The sequence below is a fragment of the Monodelphis domestica genome, chromosome 1 (assembly GCF_027887165.1).
Source record: "Monodelphis domestica isolate mMonDom1 chromosome 1, mMonDom1.pri, whole genome shotgun sequence".
Taxonomy (NCBI): Eukaryota; Metazoa; Chordata; class Mammalia; order Didelphimorphia; family Didelphidae; genus Monodelphis; species Monodelphis domestica.
The window spans coordinates 428,809,454-428,826,897 of record NC_077227.1 but is presented as its reverse complement, the minus strand read 5'-3'; the positions used below and the strand labels follow the sequence as shown (position 1 = coordinate 428,826,897).

General features: G+C 44.1%; 1 protein-coding gene across 5 annotated transcripts in view; it reads right to left on the bottom strand.

Annotated features, from left to right (window-relative positions):
- Positions 1 to 94: 94 nt before the first annotated feature.
- The window catches only part of MVB12B (multivesicular body subunit 12B), a 300,578-nt gene continuing 283,228 nt past the window's right edge, over positions 95 to 17,444 (bottom strand). For all 5 annotated transcript variants that reach the window (XM_001372709.4, XM_056812165.1, XM_056812164.1 and 2 more), the window contains one exon: positions 95 to 6,889. In XM_001372709.4, the coding sequence (XP_001372746.3) occupies positions 6,803 to 6,889 (87 nt within the window). In that variant the 3' untranslated portion in view covers positions 95 to 6,802. The remainder of the gene's footprint in view (positions 6,890 to 17,444) is intronic.

Genomic DNA, 17,444 nt, shown 5'->3' with positions numbered 1-17,444 from the left:
TATTCCCCATTTAAAGGTAGATTCTGAAGTTGAGGTCAGTGTACTGTATCCTCTAGGGCTTCTGAGACAGTAGCGATCAGTAAAAGGGGACGGGTTAGTGAGAAATGGTTAAAACAAACTTTTATTTAACAAATTATATTAAGAATACAGATTAATAATCACACAGTGAAACTTCCCTTTATAAAATACAGGAGTCACCTAAAATAAATACAAAAGGTAATAACATAAGATCAATGCACAGTTAGTCCAATTCTGATAGCCAAACAAGTGCACAGCATCTTGACCCTGCTTGGCTACTTCATAAAGGGCTTCTTTCCTCAAGGTTGAGTGAGATGATACAATCTTCCACTTTGATGTTTCTCTTTTACCATGTAAGATTGAGAGTAAGAAGCTGAATAGGGTGAATTTGTTGTCCCGTGATTGGCTTTTCAAGTCACCAGAATTGAGGAACATAAACTTTCAGGGAGATTTGCCCTGCAGGCTAATGGATTCTATGTAATGGCCCAGTTGTGGCCATTTGGTGTCATCTTTGAGAGCTTTGGGTCCAGGAATTGCACACCACCTAGATGAACAATTAGCACCGGGGTGATCCAATGGAAGCCTAGGGCAGCCATCTTGTGAAAGAGTGAGTTGAACCATCTTCTCTCATCTCCCAAACATAGGATACAAGTGCTAGCAGGGATTTTAGAGATCATCTAGTCATAGGATTATGGGGTTTGAAGGAACCCAGCCTAACTCTTTTACTTTAAACAAGAGGAAAATGAACCTCTGCCTCCAAGGAGGGGAGTAACCTGTCTATACTATACAGCAGCAGTGCTGGGATTCAACCCCAAATCTCTTGTCTCCATACCTTGCTCCCTCTCCACTCCATAACGCATCTTGTTTTATGGACAAAGGAAGGGAGGACCAAAGAGCAACGATTGGCAGGGTCACCCAGGGAATTAGCAGCAGAGCCAGAAAAACGAAGGCATTCTGACTTCAGGTCCAGTGTTCTTTCCACTGTGTATCGCCAATTCTCCTAATTGCGGTTTTAGGGATATTTTGCAACTGAGCAGGGGAGGGGAAGCAGTGGGGACAAAGCATCCCAATTCTCCTATTCCTAGGCTTAACAGAAAGCCTGACCACTCTGAAGAACTTAATGGAAAAGAGGAGGAAAGAAGGTGCTGAAGATAATAATGTAGTAAAGGAGCATGTAGTTGCCATGTTGTGCCAAGGGATGATGAATGCTGGGATGAGGTGAGAGACTGGGAAAGGAATGGAAATGGGTACCTGTAGAGCCCAGAGAGACCCAAGACAAGGGACCCTTTACACCTTCAGGACAATTTCCAGTTCTCTACTTTCTTTGAGGTGTGGACACTGTGCAAGGCTTTGCTAGAGAAGCAGCAAGCTCTGGCAGCCATGCTGGAAAGATCTGTCTGGGTCCATCATTCATAAAGCCAACCTTCGGTGTAAGGGGAGGAGGGAGGTCACTAAGGCGTTGCTCCCTAAGTGAATACATTTTTTAAAAATTTGGTCATGACAGGCACATCAAGAAGCCTCAGTCTCCTCTACGAAATGATGGTGTGGAAGGAGATGATCTCTAAATTCCCTTCTAGTTACAAATCCCACGATCCTATGTAGATACGAGACATCTTCTGCCTTGCAAGCGTCTCTATTCCAGATCCCGCCATCATCATCTTCACCACAAATCCAGAGTGGTCCAGGGCAAGAACTCCAGATCAATGCTGTACAGAGAATCTAGGCGACGTGACACCGGGGATGTCAATACTCGCAATGGCCCGCTGAGCACTGGCTCGTCTGTCCTCCCCACCCTCTCTCCTACGCCAAGGGGGGAAAGAGAGGACGGGGTCAGGGATAGTCTAAAGAACTTATCACGCACACACACATAGACACACGCTCTAAAACACACCCACACCAATGTCCTACCTACAGGCATCGATAAATATCCTAAACCTGGCTTTGTCTTTTTTTAAACAAATTTCACAGTCAACGTGCTACAGAAGCTACTTCCTTACTGTTAGTCTCAAATGTCACTACTGCTAACACACAGGTTAATTCAAGTTCGCCATCTTGAACGCTCTGGCCCGTACTAAATACTGAAAACATGGATGGACAACATGTCACCCGGACTCCCTGGAGGCTGTTGTTTGGCCTGGGAAGGTCAGGAAGGGAGCTGTCTGAAGGTGTCTTCAGTGGTCAAGTGGTCCCTGATCTCTAAAAGCTTTCTTTGAGGTAAGAGGCTCAGGGGCCTGAGAACAGTGAGCCAGGAGAAAAGCCAAATAGGATTTAGAGCAGGAAGGAAAGTGAGATTATCAGGTCCAACCCCTATCTTTCTGTGGAAGAGAAAGCTGAGGCCAGCTCAAGGGTAAGGGAATCAACTAGTTAAGGAGGGAGGATTTGAACCCTGGTCCTCAGGACTCTGAGCACCCATTCCTTTTACTACACCATGCTCATCTTTTCCAGGGGATACGTCTCCTTGCCCAGGGTTCCACAGGATCCTATGGGAGGCCATACTATCTGGCCCATGCAAAGCCCATCCAGTGCCAATCAGTGTGGCTGAAATGATTCAGTCTCAAGGGGAAGCTTTTGCTTCCAGTGGCCATCCTCACGAATTCTCTTAGGTCTGCAGAATCATAGGGCTCAGAGTTGGCAGAGGAGATCTTAAAGACGAGAGGGTCCAACCCTCTTATTTTAAAGATTGGGAAACTGAGGGCCAAAGAGAGGAAGTGACTTGCCCATAGTCACCTATGAGGCCGCCCCGTGATTCAAACCCATATCTCTTGACTCTCAGCCCAGAAGCCTTTCTTCCAATTAGAATGTAAGTGCTCAGAGGGAAGGGATATTTTCCCACTTTTGTGCCTAGTACATACAATGGTACATCCACTTTAGGTACTAAGAAAATGCTTTTTGGACTGAATTGATTTATGCTGCCTACAAGGCTCATCTAATTTTCCTCATTTTACAATGACCTCATTTTATTCTCTTCATCCCCTTCCCCCCAAATGGCACAGCCCTTTTGTTCTCTCACGGCTAGTTGTTCCTCCAAGAACACTGCTGTCAGAAATCAGCAGGAATCTCCTTTAAGAGCTTCTGGATCCCTTTAGATAAAAAAGCAGGCTAGGCATCTGAAGATTTCCAAGTTTCTTGAGTTGCACCTTTCTCCAAAAATTTAACATGACAAGTCTTGGAAAGGCCAAGGGCTTCCTGAGAGGTTTTTGTCAGTTTGCCATGAATGTGAAGAGTAACCACGTGGCTGCTATCAGGGAAATAGCAAGGTTTTCAAGTCAAGGTCTTTAAGATAATCCTCTATGACCCCTCTGCGTAGTAGGCATGCTGTAGAAGGGACTCCTCCTTCGGGAAGGGACCTGGACTAGATGACCTCGTGATCCCTTTCAGATCTGAGGTTCTATGATTTTAAGGGGGCTGGGCTAGCCGAGCCACTCTGCTGCCCCTTCTAGCACTAAAAGTACACGAGTCTAGGATTCTAAGTCAACAGGTGCTAGAAAATTTTGTTTGGAAAAAGAAAACTTGAAGGTGAAGATGACAAACTGGAGGCCAGTCCAGACATGTCCTGAGACAAATCACAGGCCTAGAGAAAGGAGTGAGAAAATAAAGGCTGACACACATCGAGGGAGGCAGCAAATAGTCTTATGAGGAAAATGAAACTCAATAGGCTTGACTCTAATGCTATTCATGCTATACCGAGCTCTCTGGCTCTTGGTTATCATCTACTGGTTTCCTAATATTTGGTAGGTTCTGAGTTAGGGGGTAAAACAAAAATGAGGAATTAGGATGATCCACAATCCAAAAGAATTAGCTGGGGAGGGAGTTGGGGAGGGAGGGCTGTCTCATGATCCATCAATCCAAATGTCACTCAGGGGTGATAAGACTCTAGAAGGTTTATATAGCCTCTCCCTCTTTTCTTTCTTTCTTTCTTTCTTTCTTTCTTTCTTTCTTTCTTTCTTTCTTTCTTTCTTTCTTTCTTTCTTTCTTTCTTTCTTTCTTCCTTCCTTCCTTCCTTCCTTCCTTCCTTCCTTCCTTCCTTCCTTCCTTCCTTCCTTCCTTCCTTCCTTCCTTCCTTCCTTCCCCTCTCTCTCTCTTCTTTTCTCAAACAGATTAAAATAAATACAAAAAGATGCCTTCATGGTACAGTGAGGAAAGATAATATGGTAGAAATAACACTGGATTTGAAATCAGAGGATCTGAGTTTGAATTTTGAATCTGCCACTTAGTGCCTGTGGGAACATAGACAATCCCTTTCCCTCTCTGGGCATCAAACTTCCTTGATTCATAGTGTTAAGGGGCTGAATGGGCCTTTAGGTTATCTAGTCTAACTTCCTCACATTACAGATGGCAAATCTGAACCTTCAGAGGGCAACACAAATGTGTTTGGAAGGGGAACCTAAAGGAGGGGGAGAGACTACGGGCCTCCCTGGGTTTGCCTTGGTGACAGCAGAAGAGGTTAGGTGCTGACAGTATGAACATGAGGTATTTTTAAAAGCACCAGCTACCTGAACCATCTCCCAGCTGGCAGTGGCATCCTACAGCTGGCACAGGTCTTAACAGTGTTGCTCAATTTTGGCCCCTGTCATAGCTGCACCATCACATCCAAGCCACGCAGGATAAAATGGAATTAATTTCATTCTCCAGCCCTGATCCAGGGTTTGATGATGATGTTAACTTATATCCTTTTGGGAAAGCTGTTCTATTCTTCTGGTGACTTATTTGTCTCTACAAAATGCTAGGGAACATTTGCCCAGATCACAGGATTAAATCTAGAAGGGAATTTAGGGATTTAGACTATCCATTCATTTTAAGAGTGGAGAAATATAGGCCCAGAAAGGGGAAATGCTTGATTTAAGGTTGCACAGAGCAGGGATCTCCTGACATCATCTCTTTCCTCTTTCCAAAACACTCTGCTATACCATACATGACATACGTGGTCGCTCTCTCTTTATATATATACACATATATGTATATATATGTAAGTAAATATACATACATACATACATACATACATACTCCAGGACTCCCAACAAGCGCCTTCCTCAGAAAGTTCCAGTATCTGGTGACACCCAAGTTGTAAAAATATCACATTCTTGTGAACTAGGGGGAAAAACAAAAACAAAACAAAAGGACGACACTCCACAGCAAACAAATACAGACACAGCTGTGCAAAACAAGTTTGTGCATCAGAGCAAGCCAGGAGCTACGGCAACATCAATTACTAGGGAAAACACATATTTAATGGGATGAGACCACTAGGGCTATCAAAAAAAGCCCAAACTTCCACTCAAAAAACATATTCAGTGGGAAGTTCCAGTTCATGGCCACAGCTTTTTGATACCAGCTGCGACTTGGAAAAGCAGCACAGGTCAAATCGAGTGTTCTAAATGACTTATCACATTATGAAGCGTCATCCAGACATGCACCTGGCTTTGGAAGCAAGTGAGAGATCAAGAATCCCCATGCTGAGGCCCCACTCCTTGGGGGCAGGCTGTGGGTGTATACTCTGGACAAGAGGCCTCCAGGAAGGTGCTTGGCTGAAGGGGTGGGAGGGAAATGGGCTATTTTCCTCATTCCATTTCAGGATCCGACCAGGTGAGTTGAGTTGAGAGTGGACAAAGGCTCCCATGTGCTCAGTGAGGTACTAGGGACGGGGTGGGCAAGAAATGGGCAAATGGCTCCAGGTGTAACCTGCAGCCCAACAACTCCAGGACCATAGTTGTGCTCTTCTCTAGAATATCATCCACCTTCGCTAGCGGATGGAAGTTGTCCTTTCCCAAGTAATGAACAAGTCCAGTCTAGGCATCTGGGATAACTGATGTTTCCAAAGAAATGTCCAATGGGAAGCCTCAGAGATCAATTCTGGATGCATGCTCCTAAAGCGACCCAGTCCAGCATCTTAGTTTCACCCTGGTGGAAGGAGATGCTTCCTTGGGCATGAGCTTGATTATAGCCAAAGTGACTTTTCCTACTAGGCCACCGAAGGACCTGGGACAATGGGCCAGCAAGCACCAGAGGTGCTTATGCAAGCTGAACCAACTCCTTGAAAAAGTCAACTGAGGACAATTAAATTTCTTAGTGGTATGCTCTCAGGTTAAGCACACCCTGTAGAATATTCCAGAGCCAACACTAGTTAAAACCACAGTCACCAGCCATCAGTCAAGGGGTGCAAAGGATGCCTTCAGTGTATGATCAGTGTAACCATGGGACTATTGGACTCCAGAGGGATCTCCTGGGGGGCAAGTTATATTGTATTACACAGACTTCCCCCCTCTTTTTTTTTTTGTTTTAAAGGGGCCATTGATCACTATGGCAAATGGTCAAGAAAAAAAAAATCCCAGAATGGCTTTGGGGTAGGGGTGGGGAGGCATTAGATCAGCAGATGAAAAATAATTTCACAATTAAAAATTCCAGAAATCATCACATATAACCAATTTTGCCCCCACTACTCCCCCTCCCAATGCTAAAGTGTGTGAGGAAGGAAGGGTGGTATTTTTTGTTGTTGTTTTGTTTTTAAAAGAAGGGTCCTCTGAAGTCCAAAGAAAGGTTTGGAGAAATGTCTCCAGGAACACTCCTCAGCTTTGGGATGGGGCTGCCTTCCCTTTTCAGTAGTAGTATCTGTGTGTGTGTGTGTGTGTGTGTGTGTGTGTGTGTGTGTGTGTGTGTGTGCTTGCATGCGTGTGTGTGCTTGCATGTGTGCGTGCGTGTGTCTGACCGTCTGTGTGTCTGTCTGTGTGTCTGTGTGCTGGGCAGCTCTTCTTTCCACTGGCTCCTGCCCCTTCTTGCCTCCTGGTCCTCAGGACTGTGGTATCTGCTGACATCTAGTGGGACTGGGCGGGAGTCTGGCAGCAGCACTCTGTTCTGTCCGGAAGCTGTAGTCGTACTGAAGAGAAGAAAAAGAATTCAAAGAGATGCCATGCCATCATCCAGCAAGCAGTGAAAATGAAGGTTTTTTTTTAACTCTACCCCACCCCAAGCCAGAAAGCCCAGCTAAGACCGTTTCCAGCCCCTGATCTCCATGGCCACATTCAGGAGAGGCTCTTAGCATCTTTGCCACAATTAATGCCAATCCAAGACCAATGGACACTAACCAGCTAGCCAGCCTGCCTAGCCCATGTAGGGCTGTACTGGAAGGACACCAAACCTCTGCTAACATCCCAGTAGTGACTGTCCCTTTCCCCACCAATCCCAGGCTTTCTGATCCTGTAGGCATTGGTCCAGAGAAGCAAAATCTGACACATAAATTGTCTTTGCAGGTGCTGCACTCCATCTTCTAAAGAAGACATTTTTTTTCCCACCAAAGTCCCTGTCATTGTCAAATAGTCCAGTATTAGATAGAAGGTTTTAGCAAGGCAAATGGCACTAAAGAAGACATATTATCACCTGCCTTGCTGCTGCACCCAAGGACCACTGGACCTTTCAATCAGCCCTGCAGCTGAAGCCTTCTGAATAAGTTCTCTCCCTAATAAAATGCAATTTCTTCGAGAGCAAGGACTACCTTCCCTTCATGTCTGAGTCTCCAGCACTTAACACAGTGCTTGGCAGAGTAAGCATGAGATTTTTTTTCATTAATGACTTTAATGATAAGTTTGGAGGGGAGCATCTTCCTCCTTCTTTGCAGAAGTGGGGGACTCTGGTTATGGGACACTGCTATATGTAACTGATGTATTTGTTACTTTTGCTAAATTATGTTTCTTCCCTTCTTTTAAAATTCTTTGTAGTAAAGGATCAACCACCAGTTGGAGGAGAGGGATATATTTAGAAATGAAATTGATGAAAAACAAAAAACATCAGATAGAAAAATTTTAAATGAGGGGGTTGGATTAGATAGTTCTCAAGCTGTTCTCTAGGTCTAACATTCTATGATTTAACACGGTGGGCTCTAAATTCCAACAGATTGTGTGCTAATGTCCCTTCAAATTCTAATAGTTTATGTCCTATGCTCTAACATACTACGTTCTAAGGTCTGTTATAGTTTCAGCATTATGTGTTTTGAGGCCTCTTTTAAATCTCATGTTTTATGATTCATTGAAGACGATAAGAAGGTCAATTCCCTTTTGGAAACTGGCCCTTTCTTTCATATCAAGGCATCTGATTACTGTTGCTAGAGAGAAAGTCTGGGAATAAACAAGAATGAGATGAGTCATTAGTTGTGAGAAGGCCTCATCAGAAGGATTAAGGCTCCCCAAGAGCTGGAGGGGAAATCAGAAGCTAACACATTATTCACTAAAAGAAGGCGGGGAAGAAAAAAGGCCTTTGAATTTTTCTTTTTTTTTTTTAATTTAAAACATTTATTTTTATTTTTTTCCTTAAAATAAAAATGAGACAAAGACTCATCCCCAAAGAAGACAGGCTGCTCAAGGACATGGCCTATAATTTTAAGAAGAGAACACTGTCCTGCTGATATCATATTTTCTAAATGAAAGGCAACAAGAGGTAAAAAAAGAGTAGGTTTGGGAGGCAAGAGATTTTCCTGCAAATCCTAACTCTGCCACTAACTTGTTGTTTGCCCTTTGGCAAGCCACTTGTTCTCTACAGGTCTCAATTTCTCCTAGTGTAAATGGGGAAAGGGGAGTCAGACTAGGTTGTTTCCCCCTAGCTTTGTCTGATACTCCCTTTAGGGGCCAAGGAAGACAAGACACATTGGAGGGGGCTGAGATTTTAGGTCCTGCTCCTGCATATTCAATTTCCCCTTTGGGCATTAGTTTCTCAATTTTCACGGTACAGGCCCCTAACTTATGACTTCATCCATGAAGGGAACTCATGGGAAAGGAAATGTCTTCTTAACGTAGGTTAGCGCCTCCTCTGTGACTTGTAGAAGAACCAGAGCATTGGGAATGACTTGCCCAGGTTCACAAGTTAGAATTTGTCAAAGTGGGTCTTGAACCTCCGTCATGCAGGCTTGGAGGATGGAACTCCTTCCACTATTCTCCTATGTCCATCTTTCAACAAAGGAGGCGAGGCCATCAGGGACAAGAGTGCCACAAGATACACCAGAGATTGCTGGCTAGGAAGATCTGTGCTCAAATCACTGAGCCCACCTCCCAGCGCCCTCCCAGCGTCAGCCCGCTGCCCGCCACCCCCCCCCCCCCCACTCTTCAGAGGATTAGTTTTTTATATCTATCAGTCAATCTGCTTTGGATAGAGGACAGTGTCAATATCAAGAATTCTCTACATGGTTGAATCACAAATCTGCACACACACACACACACAAAAGTGAGGGAGTGGAACCTTTTGGGTCTACCAGCTTATACTCCAAGATCCCTTCCAGTTTAATAGGCTCATTTGAATCTAGATCTAGCTCAGCCACTTGGTGTTACACATGAGAAAACTGAGGCACAGTTTTTTTTTACGAATAGAAAAGCTTTGAGGAGCTCAGTAAAAAGAAAAGAAAGGCTATTTCAGGTCTCTTCAAGCTTTGCCATTCTACAGCCTAGGGTCCTCGGTTCTTTGTTGTAGTATTCTATGTCTTAGGGTCCCTTCGGCTCTAACATTCTAAGCCATGGTGGGAGACCTCCAGGCCCCTGGGTAGAATTTCTTGCTTTTTCTCTGCACGCCCTCCTGGAAGAGTGCAGGAATCAGAGTCCGTTAAAGTCTTTTGACTCTCGGTGCCCTTGCCCCTTTGCCCTCTGCTCTGGGGCAGTTCACCAGACTGGTCTTGGCTTTTTTTCCCATTTCCCTTAAATGGCCACAGCACTTCCTGAGGCATTTCCTGGGGATTCTGGGCCCGGGTCAGGGTTAATGGCTCTCAGCAGCGCCTGGGGCCATTGGCTTCTTCCAGCAGTTAGGAATCTCCCCCTCCTCCTCCTACCCCTGTCCCCTTAGAGGCCCCGGGAACAGAAGAATCCTAGCACTTTGGAGGGAGGCCCAAGTTCAGGGGGACACCGCCATCTTGTGGCCTTCAACTGTAAGCAGCTCTCCTGCTACAGAGCCCGTGAGGGCCTTTATAGAGCATCTTGCATGTGTGTTGGGGAGATAGGCAGCCCGGAGACCTTCAGAATCACAAAGAAAACCAATTCCACTGAAACAGTTCTCAAAATATTAAAAGCAAACAAACAGAGTCCACAGGCCCCCAGGTTAAGAACTCCTGATGGAGCCCAATTGCTGGGGTTTTACAGATGAGGAAAATGAGGTCAAGTGACCTGCTCAAAGTCCCACATAGGTACTAAGCAGGACAAAGAACCAGGATTGGACTCCAGGGCTCATCCCCAGCAGCAGGCTGCCTCATCAATCCCAGAAACATTGATTCCCCCCTCACCCCCCCACACCCACCCTTCTGGAAAGAAGGCACTCTGCCCATGGGATTTTAAAAAATGATCTTTTTATTATTTTTGATTTTTATTGTTATCTTTGATTATGTATTGATTTTTATCTTTTAGTGATTATTGTTTATTTTGACTTTATGATTTTGATTTACTTATTGATTATTTTTATGGTGTGATTTTGATTCTATTTACTTATTGATTATTGATTTTTAAAAATGACACCAATACTCAACATGCTCCCAAATAATACACTGAGTGAAGGGATTTGATGAGTGGGTGCCTCCCAACTTTAACATTCTATTTTTCTATAGTAATACTAACTGATGATGATCTGGGTTTGAAAAGCTCTGGTCCCCCACATTCCCTGGGAAGAAGCCCTGGTCGTGCTAGAAGAGGGTGTGGGGATTCAGAGACCTTAGTGACTTGCAGGTCAAATGTTCCATGTTCCTAAGGTTCACTTGCAGGGACCAGGCCAAAACAGCAAAAAGAAAAGTTGGGTATCAGTATGTCTCAGAGAGAATGATGGTCTTAAGAGGTGGGAGATCTGAGTTCAAGGCCCGACTCGGGCACTTACTAGCTTTGTGATTTTTGGCAAGTTATTTTTCCTTCTCTGGCCTTAGCTGAACTATTTTTAAAGAGAGGAGGCTGGGCTTAGGCCACTTCTAAGAGCTCTTTCAGTCTGCATCTATGAGAAAAAGGATTATCTTCAGATGCAAGAAAGAAAAAGACTGGAAGGACAATGAATCCAGGAGGCCTGGGTTTGAGTCTTAGCTTTGCTACCTGGCTAGCTGTATTACCTTAGGCAAGCTAGTTCCCCTCTCTAGGCCTCTCGTCTTTAAAATGAGGAGTAAAAAAATGGGGATAACTTGTAGACTATTGGGAGGGAAGGCACTTGGTAAACCTTTTACTACAAAAGAAGTGTGAATTAGGTTATGAAAATGTAGCTAGTAATACCTCTACTTCTTGCTCCAGTGTGCTACTGTGGGGATTAAAAGAGATCATGGAAATAATAATATATAATAGTAATAATAGCTAACACTCTTTAAGATTTGTAAAATACTTTACATATATTACTTTATTCATTCTTTGTAAACTTTAAGATACTAATGACTTAGCCTTTTCTGACAGGCTGGTAAAGCCTATGGTGCATAAAACAAATTGCACTGGATTCTAAAAGAAACCAATTATATTGAAATACTGCTATCGAAGTATTTTTAAAAACAAGTTCCTCTAGGGTAAGAACTCCTGTACTATACACACGTGAGCTTCTACTCCCTATAGGCACCTTACAATAACACATGAAGGCAAAATATCTCTGAAATGGGGATCGTTTTAAAGCTGAGGCTCCTTTCATCTGGCTAGAGAGAGGCCAGAGCCTCCAGTGCTCTGCTGAGAGGGGTGCCTCCTCTTCATCTAGCCACGGGAGACCTGTCTTTCAGAGGTGCTCTATGGCTAGCCTCCCTCTCACACTAGCTACTTTTTTTGGACGTAACCTATGGGATCTGGAAATGCAGGGATAATCCAGGGCCTAAGCAAGCTGCAAAATCCCAATTTTATCAGAAAACAAGCTGATATACACATATAAATAAATAAATATTTATCGGAAAATAACCTGGTATATTTATCAGAAGACAAGCTGGTATACTTAGACGGGTATGTGAGTAATAATGGCTAGGATTCACACGCAGCTTTAAAGTTTACAACGTGCTCTCACATGTATTCTTATTTGAGTAGTGCCCCCTGAAGCAAGACTCTGGAAAAGAAACCATAGGAAACAAGGAGCAAATCAAAGATCCTATGCTTGAAAAAGAAAGGATGCCTTGTTGCCGAGAAAGACCTGGAAAACATTTAGTTCCACACTCACGAGGGGATGCACTTAAATGCTCGTGGATTCGTAAAGGGAGCTGATATCTAAGAATGGCCTCACACTGAACAAATTCTGGTCTGTGATGGTGATGGCATAATGAACAGGAGGATTTCAGAGAGTGCTGATGAGGAATGAAAGGAGCAGAACCAGGAGAACGTTATACCCTGGGGCACAATCGAATGTAATGGACTTCTCTACTAGCAGCAATGCAATGTCCCAGGACAATCCTGAGGGACTTTGGAGAAAGAATGCTGTCCACATCCAGAGGAAGAACTGTGAGAGTGCAGAAGAAAATATACAATTTATCAGTTGTTTGCATGGATATAGGATTTGGGGTTTTGGTTTTTAAAGATGACTCTGTTACAAAAATGAATAATATGGAAATAGGTATGAAGTGATAACACATGAATAAGCCAGGGGAATTGCTTGTGAGCTCTGGGGGGGGGGGGGAAGGGGACGGAGACAACAGGAATCATGTAACTATGGGGGGTGGGGAGAGGATGGCTTCACAGATCAGAACAGGCTTTAGACACTGACTTTTGCTTGTTCCTCACCAACCCTGGGAGACAGGGAGGGAGGGGGACAGGATAACTGTCTGTGTGGTGGTGGCCATAGAGAAGAGCCTCTGGACTTATTCAGTTTTGGCCCTAGATGGAATTCTAGGAGCAATGGGGGAAAGGGGGGTTGGGAAGGATGCTGAAAAATAGATAGCAACTCCATACCTGGAAGAACTTATTCCCAATTAGAACTCTCTAGGAGCGGAAGGAGCTACCTGAGGAAGGAGTGGGATTCCCTCAAGGGAAGGTTTTTAGGCCCCCCTGCTCCTCAGGGAAGATGTAAAAGTTAGCTCAGCAGATTAAGGGGCAGGTCTAGAGACGGGAGGTCCTGGGTTCAAATATGACCTCAGATACTTCCTAGCCATGTGACCCTGGGCAAGTCACATAACCCCCATTGCCTAGCCCTTACTGCTCTTCTGCCTTAGAAACAAGACAGTATTGATTCTAAGATGGAAGGTAAGGGTTTAAAAAAGGAAGAGATTCTTTGTCAAGTTATAGGTTGGCTGAGATGACCCTTCAGAGATCCTCTCTGACACAAAGATTTGGTTAAGTATCCTCCCCATTTTACAGATGGAGAAACTGAGGCTCAGAAAAGCTAAAGGGGCAAAACTAGAAATCAGGTCTTCTGACTCTCAAGTCTGACTCCCACCAGACTGTTCACCCTTAGAGCTTTTGCAACATCTCTTCACTCTTGCCATAAGCATTTACTGGGTACTTCTATGCATTCAGTTGTGTGTTGTAGGGTGAGACAGAGAACCACAGGCTCACAAGAGAGCACAACTGAGGGTGTAAAAGGCCAGTAAGTATCATCTTCTCATTTTATAGGGGAGAAAACGGAGACCAAAGGAGGTGAAGTGAATTTCCCAGGGCCACAAAGCTAGTAAGTGGCTGAGTTGGGATTTGAACCCTGGTCTTCTGACTCCGAAGTGCTCTCCCATGGTGATAGGATCCCTTGTCTTCAACAGATACCCATGTGTGGAAGCAAATAAAAAGAAAGGGACAAAATTTTAAGTACAGGGGCAGAAGAACACAATTTGGGGCCAGACAGGAATCTCTGAGATTATCTAGTCCTTCCACCTTGATTCTGCACGGGAAGAAAGTGAGGCTCAGAGAAAGAGTGACTTTTCTAAAGTCATAAAGACAGTAAATCAGAGAGTGAGGATCTGAACTCAAATTCTCTGACTCAAACTCCAGGGCTTTTCCCATAATGCCGCACCTGCCTTCCTTCAGGGGCAGGAGCTTCAGAAAAGGTCAAAGGCCCTGGGAGTGAGGGGCTAGGAAGGAGAGAGCTGGGCTTTCTAGATGAGGAGAAGAGAGTATGAAAAGGAGGAATCGGCAAGTAACAGAGAGCAGGCTTGTCCAAGGGGAGCCAGGTGGCTCGAGAGGCCCAGAGAACCCAGCTGAGGGGAATTGGTCATTGTCTGAACTCATCACCTGGGTCTGATCAGTATCGGGCCCAGGCTGAATCCCAGCCCTGCCACTTACTGTGGGGGCATGGCCTTAGGGAAGCCACTTCTCATTTCTAGGCCGCCTCCTAATCTGTAAAACGTAGACCCTGGTCCAGAAATCTCTGCTTGGTCCTTTCTAGCTCTAACTCCTAGGATGTCAGAGGTCCCCCACACTGGCTCTAAATCTATGTTCCTGTGACTTTGTGACTTGAGGGGTTCAAATGATTGCCTTTTGTGGCTGTTTAGTAATTTCAGTTGTGCCTGATTCTCTTTGTGACCTCATTGGGGGTTTTCTTGGCAAAGATACTGAATGGTTTGCCATTTCCTTTTCCAGCTCATTTTATAAATGAGGAAACTGAGGCCAACAGGACTGACTTGCCCAGGGTCACAGAGCTAGTAAGTGTTTGAGACCCTGTTTAAATGCATGAAGATGAATCTTCCTAACTCCAGACCTGGAGCTCTATCCACTGTATCACCCAACTGCCTGGAATATACAATACTATGCTGCCTAGACAGGTCTCTATTTCTGACTCCAACAGGTCCAAGTCCCTTGAGTTTCTAAAAATGATCATAGACCCCCAGATCATGAAAGCTGAAATTGACAGAGATGCCATCTAGTCATTCCTCCCCACCCCCAAATCTAAAGAAGCATGGCCCAGAGACAGCTATGAAACAATGCTCTTTCTTTCTACCACCCCATGAAGAGCCCACTGAGGCTTTGAGGTATCTCCCTTTCACATGTATCCTTTGATTTGGAGAACAGCTCCAATGTCCCTGAGCATGTGGGGTTTCAGAGGTGGCTGGGTTGCTCAACAGGCAGTCTGAGAAGAGTACTGTTTTCTCCTTAGAATAAGGCACATTTCTATAGCTCTTAAAGGCCAACAAAGTGTTCCCAACTCTGTGGTGTGAGGAGTGTGAATATGCTCCCAGTTTGACAGATCAGGGACCTGTGGCTTACAGACATCCAGTCATTTGCCCAAGGACACACAGATAGAAAGCATCAGGACTAGGATCGAAGTCCAATCTCTCTCTCTCTCTCTCTCTCTCTCTCTCTCTCTCTCTCTCTCTCTCTCTCTCTCTCTCTCTCTCTCTCTCTCTTTCTCTCTTTCTCTTTCTCTCTTTCTTTCTCTCTCTCTCTCTTTCTCTCTCTCTCTCTTTCTTTCTCTCTTTCTTTCTTTCTTTCTTCTTTCTCTTTCCTTTATTTCTGTCTCTTTCTTTTCTTCTTTCTCTCTTCTATCTATCTATCTATCTATCTATCTATCTATCTATCTATCTATCTATCTATCTATCTATCTATCTATCTTTACTTACCATTCTCTCTCTCTCTCTCTCTCTCTCTCTCTCTCTCTCTCTCTCTCTCTCTCCCCCCCCCTTAGTTTTTCTTTAAAATCCCCAGTGAAATTTCAGCAAAGCGTCTCTATGTTGTGGCTAACCCTGTTCACAGACACGTTTCCTCATCTTCCAAGGATTGTCTGTTTCCAAATTCTTTGCCTAAGAGATGAAAGATCTGATTTTTGAAAGTCATCTTGCTCCCCAGGGGCAATGCTATGCACCTCTGAAAGTGGATCTTGGCCTGGATTTTTATTTACCCAAGAAATGAGGCCCTCGAATAAGGAGACTTACCTAATGTCCATGTAGCAAATCCTTTTTGAATTAAAAATGAAAAAGAATCCAATTAAAGTGAATTAGGTTTTGTCACTGGAGGTTGAACAAGGTCAGCACTGAGCTCCCTCTCCTGGACCAAAGTTGCATTGACAGGAGAGAGACAAGCTTAGGCTCCCTTAAGGAGGGCACATTCTCTTCCATCAAAACTCCTCATTTTCTCAGTTGTTTCCAAACAGATCCTTACCAGAGAACTCCTCGATATATCATCTAATCTGTTTCTTCATCCCCAAACCTTTGGTGATTTTTAATGCCTCCAGGATAAAACACAAACTCCTTTCTTGGCACTGAATCTGGTTCTGACCCACTTTGCCAGTCTTTTCTCCTACTAACTCCTCCTGCTCATTATTCCTAACAAACTGGTTTAAAAGCTGCTCCCTGACTTCCCAGCCTTTGTGTACCCATGAAGGCCATACCCCATTTCTGGAGCAGATCCTGGACCAGGGGAGAGAGCATAGGATTGGAGTCAGTGGACCAAAAGTTCAATCCTTTCTTTGCCACCTACTATATGTAAACATGGGCAAACCACTTCTTTCTTGGCCTCAGTTACTTCACCTGTAAAAGAGTGGGGTTGTATTAGATGACTTCTCTATTTCCTTCTAGTTCTAAATCTATGTTCCTTTGATTCTTTTTTTTCCTCTGCCTATTGAAATCTCACTCCATTAAGGACCAGCTCTGGGGGCTGCCTACTTACAGGGTTTGGATTCTTGACTGAAATTTATTTCTCCTTACTTAAGGAGATTTATTTATAAAATTTATTTCTCCTTACTGAAGTAGAAATACTTCTCTTTCCCATTTTCCCCTATGGTACTTCAAATGGATGGTGTCTTTACTCTTATAGTATTATTCATCCACAACTCATACATGTTTATGTAACATCTCATCATACTATAAGGTACTGGAAGGCAAGGACAATGTTACTTTTCATCTTTGTATCCCTGATGCTTAGCATAGGGCCTGAGTCACAGTATATATTTAATGAATGTTTGTTGAATTCAACACACTGGATAGAAAAATAAATTGCTTTTGTTTGGACAAGTTAAAAAAAACCCATCCCTACCTTTAAAAAAAAAAAGCCTAACAAAGAACTTAACTGTGTGAAGGAAGCTGGAGGCTGTATACAGTCTTGTGAGTTTCAAAAGGTCAGGTGGACCAGTGACCTGGGAGTTAAATCTGTGCTGGCTTTTACAGCTGGCTGAGGACCTGAGTTATGACCTTTAGGATCTGGCATAGTAGTGGCTGAGATGAAGAGTCATCTAGTGATGATACTACATCTGGATATGAACAAGAACTCGGTGAGCCGAGTTGTATGTAGGAACTATATTAAGTCTGAGCCAACTGTCTTCAGAGATTAGACTTGGCATAGAGGAGAATGTGGTCCCAGGTTTTAGGGGTAAATTTTTGTACTTCTGTTCTTGCTATATCTTCGAAGTAAATATTCCTCTGTGAAAACTAATCAGGAACAGCAAGGTAGCTCAATGGATGGAGAGCTAGACCTGGGGTTGGGAAGACCTGGGTTCAAAGCTGGCCTCATACATGTCCTAGATGTGTGACCCTGGTCAAGTCACTTAACTCCCATTGCCTAGCCCTTTACCCCTCCCTCTTCCACCTTAGGACTGATATTTATATTGATTTTATG